Source organism: Cebus imitator, unplaced genomic scaffold, assembly GCF_001604975.1.
Source record: "Cebus imitator isolate Cc_AM_T3 unplaced genomic scaffold, Cebus_imitator-1.0 Scaffold583, whole genome shotgun sequence".
Lineage (NCBI taxonomy): Eukaryota > Metazoa > Chordata > Mammalia > Primates > Cebidae > Cebus > Cebus imitator.
Genome location: NW_016107898.1, coordinates 980,071 through 985,364, shown reverse-complemented (window position 1 = coordinate 985,364; position 5,294 = coordinate 980,071). Strand labels below are relative to the sequence as shown.

The 5,294-nt window shown below is 51.5% G+C and overlaps 1 protein-coding gene across 1 annotated transcript in view; it reads left to right on the top strand.

Moving 5' to 3' along the window:
* The first annotated feature begins 1,860 nt into the window (after positions 1–1,860).
* The window catches only part of PITRM1 (pitrilysin metallopeptidase 1), a 46,710-nt gene continuing 43,276 nt past the window's right edge, over positions 1,861–5,294 (top strand). The window contains exon 1 of the mRNA XM_017516396.2: positions 1,861–2,135. Within this exon, the coding sequence (XP_017371885.1) occupies positions 2,080–2,135 (56 nt within the window). The 5' untranslated portion in view covers positions 1,861–2,079. The remainder of the gene's footprint in view (positions 2,136–5,294) is intronic.

Sequence of the window (5,294 nt, the reverse complement as noted above, 5' to 3'; positions counted from 1 at the left end):
GCCCTTCTATGTCTCAGTCACAATCTATTCTGATTTCTTAAAAAATCACTGTTGAATTTCACTAAAACAATGAATTTCACTATATATAGGATGTGGTTTTGTAACATAGCAAATTGCATAGACAAGTTCGGATTTTTAATTTCTGTGTTGGAGTATTTGTGTTAATATAAACTGAGACTACCTGTGGGTGTTACAATTAGGTTTACTGCTACTCAAAATAATTGTTTGTAAATGTTTGGGCGTTTGTTTATCTAGGTTATCCATCAGTGACATTGCATGCTATGGGAACATACTCTTAAGCAATAATTACTAGACTTACACAGCCTCTATCTTCAAAGATGTAAAAACACGATAACCTTCCAGTGTCTCATTTTCCTGGCCACTCACAATAGGGTTAATGATACCCAACGGTCTCCCCTAAGATCAGAGATGTCGTGATGACTTATTAATATGTATCACCTGTAAAAGGAAAATAATATCTTGGGAACCCAAATCACCAAGCCAAACGGAAAAGTCAAGTTGGGAACTGTGTCAAACCTGCCTCCCATTTTATTCCTAAGTAAGGCAGCTATCAAGATTTTTAAAAGCTAAATAGCTTCCTCACAATTTGTCCACAAGGACATTCCTCATGGACCTAGGACAGACAGAACTCAAAGTCATCCCTTGAGGCTCACAGGTGAGACAAACGCATATCTGATCCCTCTCTCCGCCCTACTGTTTCACTGAGTCAGAGGAAGGAATCAGTGACTGTTCCCCTACTTTCAAATGTAAATTGTGTGTTCAGTGACAAAGTCTAATCAGAGACTCAAAACAATGCAACCATTTGCTTCTTATCTACGAAGCCCCACTTCGATTACACATCTTGGTGGGTGTCTCATGTCTCCCTAAAACGTATAAAAGCAAGTTGTTTCTCAACCATGTTGGGCACATGTCCTTGGGACCTCCTGAGGCTATATCATGGGCACACCCTTAACCTTGGCAAAATTAACTTTCCAAATTGATTGAGACCTGACCCGGATATTTTGCGTTCACAGATCCAAATTCTCCCTAGAAGAGAGGTGATGCGCAGAGCGTGTTTGTGTCTGTCATTTCTGTTATTACCTTTGTTCTGGTTCCTCTGGGCTCATCAATAAGGAGGTGCTTGTTTACCTGTAGCCCAGAACTGGCTGCCCTGGTGGAAAGCCTGGGGTAGACTCTACCTGACTTCTTCTCACTGTATTACCTGCCCCATTGCTTCCAAAGCCTTAGTTTGTTCAAGCACTGCAGCTGTTTATTTAGCATTTTTTTTTCAGAGCCCGTTAGGAGGCAGAGGAGATTTGAGTCTGTTTGTATTCGTGATATAAGAGAAAAATAGAGGGAGCAGGTGAAGGGAGGAAGAGAGGCTCTGAGAAACTGGGAAGGTCAGACTTGGTGCAGGCTTCCTCCAAAGCCCACCCCAGCCTCTCCACTAGGCACCACGCCATCGCCTGCAAGCCCCGCCCCCAAGGCCCACTGCACCGGCAGCGCCGCCCACTAGGCTCCACCCCATTACCTGCAAGCCCCGCCCCCAAGGCTCAGCTCCCCTACAAGCCCCTCTCCCACTAGGTTTCACTCTTCACCTACAAAGAGCCACCGCTCACTAAGCCCCACCCCTCACTTGCACAGCCCCGCCCAACATAGCACGCCCCTCTTCACCTGCGCAGCCCCTCCCTCGACCAGGCCCCACCCAATCGGCAGAGGCACGTCTCCCGCCACGCCCCACTGTCCTCTGTGCCCACGTCCCCCTCCTATCATCTGCGCCCATCCTTCTCCTGGCCGCACCCCGCCCCTTTCTAACGCGAACCACGCCCCTCGCCTCGGCCCGCCTCCTTCGGCCCGCCGGCCCCGCCCCTTCCGCCCTCCTCCCTGCTCACCTTCCTCCTTCCCGCCCTCCTTCCCTCCCTGTAACAGGGGTGGCCGCCCTTTTCCCCTGCAGCCTATCGCAGAGGGCGTCGCCGTCCACGCTGACCAATAGGAGTGGTGGCCGGCACCGCGAGCCCCGCCCCGCGCCTGCGTCGGGTGAAGTGGGCTCCCTGGCGAAGCCAGTGCAGGTCTGACGCCATGTGGCGCTGCGGCGGGCGGCCGGGCCTGCTGACGCTGAGGCGGCTGGGCGGCGGGTGAGACGCGGCGCGCCGGGACCCGGGAGGGGAAGGTCTGGGGCGAGCCGGGGCTCCCGCGTCCGCGGCCCGAGGACCCCGGAGCTCCTGCCCGCTCCCGGGGGCGGCACCTCGGGCCGCGGGGCCCTCCGTTAGCGTGGGCTCGAACCCGGGCACTGGCTGATGGCGTTGCCCCCCGGTCACTTCAGAGACCCGAGGCGCCCGCAGCCCACGCGTTAGAATCAAAGTCCTGCTGTGTTCGGGGAACTGGAGCCTCCCGGAACGGAACTGTTCTGTTTTTTTAGGGACTCAGTTTATGGGGGAAAAAATGACGAAGCGGTTTGGCGTTCGCGGTAACCCACGAGCCCGTGTTTAATAGAAGGTAGCGTTCGGCGCCGCCGGCGCGGGCCTGGAGACGCGGGGCGTCCGTGGCGTGGGTTCGGCAGCAGCAGGTTTCTGGAAAGTTCGCGGGAGGCCCTGGCCTCGCCGCTCAGGGCTTTCCTATCACGTCCTTGATGATCAGTAATTTCTTAAAATGTTGCTCAGGCTCTTAACTCTGAAATTTGCGAAGTCAGTCGGCAAATGTCGAGTATTCCTTCATAACCTTGCCAGTGACTGAATAGGCGTTTTTTCCCCCCGTACGCATCGTCTTTAAGTATTTAGGTGGGTTATATTGATGCAGAAAATCCCGTAAGACGTACAATTTGAGAAAATAATACTTTTATCAAGAGAAGGGATCTTGCTATGTTGCCCAGGCTGGCGTTGAACTCCTGGGCTCAAGTGATCCCCTTCCGCAGCCTCTCAAATTGCTGGGATTGCAGGTGTGCGTCATCTCACCCAGCTGAGAATAATTGTGAGAAAGTAAGTAGGTTGGGGGCGGTGGCTCACCCCTCTAATGCCAGCATTTTGGGAGGTCAAGGCGGGTCGGGGTGGGGGGTGTAATACCTGAAGCCAGGAGTTTGAGACCAGCGTGGCCAACATGGTAAAACCCGCCTCTACTAAAAATACAAAACTTAGCAGGGCATGGTGGTGAGTGCTCATACTCCCAGCTATTTGGGAGGCTGAGGCAGGAGAATCTCTTGAATCCAGGAGGTGGAGGTTGTGCCATTGCACTCCAGCCTGGGCAACAGAGCAAGACTCTGTCTCTAAATAAACAAATAAATATACTTTCCCCATGACCAAGCTGAAGGTTGCCCCTAACTGCTCATAACCCTCTCCCTCCCTTTTAATTATCATTGTCTTGACTTACAGAAATGTCCTTGCTTTTTTTTTTTTTTTTGGAGACGGAGTTTCGCTCTTGTTACCCAGGCTGGAGTGCAATGGCGCGATCTCGGCTCACCGCAACCTCCGCCTCCTGGGTTCAGGCAATTCTCCTGCCTCAGCCTCCTGAGTAGCTGGGATTACAGGCACGCACCACCATGCCCAGCTAATTTTTTTGTATTTTTATTAGAGACGGGGTTTCACCATGTTGACCAGGATGGTCTCGATCCCTCGACCTCATGATCCACCCGCCTCAGCCTCCCAAAGTGCTGGGATTACAGGCGTGAGCCACTGCGCCCGGCCCTTGCTTTTTCTTTATATTTTACCACCTATATGCAGTCTGACAATACCTTGCTAACCTGTTTGAATAGTACCTCTTGAGGATAATCCTGTATCGTGTACCTTTCGTTTCACATGATGTGACCCACATCTTTGTTACGTGGAGCTGTAGGCACTTTACTTTATTGGTCCTTAGGGTTTTTGTTTACTGAATGATTAGTCTGCAGTTTATCTGTTCTCTGCGGACACACACCTGGGTGAGTTGAGTTTGGGACTGTCAGGGTTCGTGCTGACACTCTTGTCCGTGTGTGCCGGGGCAGTGGTGTGCGGTGTGGAGGTGAGTGTCTCCGGTCTTCAGCTTTGCTAAAGAATCCAACTGCCGGCTGGGTGTAGCGGCTCACGCCTGTAATCCCAGCACTTCGGAAGGTCTAGGCGGGTGGATCACGAGGTCAAGAGATCGTGACCATCCTGGCCCCAACATGGTGAAACCCTGTCTCTACTAAAAATACAAAAAATCAGCTGGGCCTGCTGGTGCACGACCTTAGGCCCAGCTACTTGGGAGGCTGAGGCAGGAGAATCGATTGATCCCGGGACGTGTAGGTTGCAGTGAGCCGAGATCTCGCCACTGCACGCCAGCCTGGTGACAGAGTGAGACTCCATCTCAAAAAAAAAAAAAAAAAAAAAAGAATGCCAAGTGCTTTTCCAAAGTCGTTCTGCTTTATACTCCCTGTAGTAGTGTATTGTAGGGCTGAAGGCCCCCAGGGTTGTGGGGTGTGCCTTATGCTGTGCTGAGGCGCAGGACCCGAGAAATAAAGAGACAGGACACAGAAGTACAAGGAAATTGCAGCTGGGCTCGAGGGGCCACGCCACATATGAGCAGAGTCAGGCGAGGCCCCCGAATGTCCAGAAGCGTGAGTATTTATTGTGTATAGGTTAGGAGGCAGGGCAGTGAGTGAAATCATCTTTAAGGATAGTGATAGGGTCGTGAGCAATAAAACAAGGGGTTCATCCCCATTAGGTCACCGAGGCTAGAAGGTGGGCCCTGCGCAGTGAGAGGGTGCAGTGTGCAATACTTCTGTCTATGGGCAAACTACTTCTAAGGTTTATGGGGGGGATGCTTTAAGTCACACAGTTGTAACAGAGCTGTCAGGGTTACCGCCACCTGCTGGCAGCTTCCAATGAGTTCTATGGGAAGATGCTTTTCGAGCAGCACAGTAGCAGGAGCTGATTGATAAAGTTCACAGTTACCAAGGTGGATTGCCGGTCTGAGGGCAGCCTTCCACAAGAACTGGAGCAAGGTCCTACAACTCCTTTATCAGGAGGAGTGGCTCTCGCCGCAAGCCTGCCATACTGCGGGTATCTTTACGATACTGAACACTGCTGCCTGGGCCATGGATTCTTGTCCTGGTTTAACTGTTTTCCCTTAAATCATGCTCTGCACTGTGTCTGCTCTAGGCGTTCCTCTGACTATAAGCTGCTTATTCCTTAATTCATGCTCTGTACTGTGTCCACTCTAGGCATTCCTCCGATTATGAACTAAAATATTATTGTGTGTGTGTGTGTGTGTGTGTGTGTGTAAGTGTAAATACTCTTCAGGTACTCAGACTGTGAACCATTATATGATTATATATAGAGGATTAT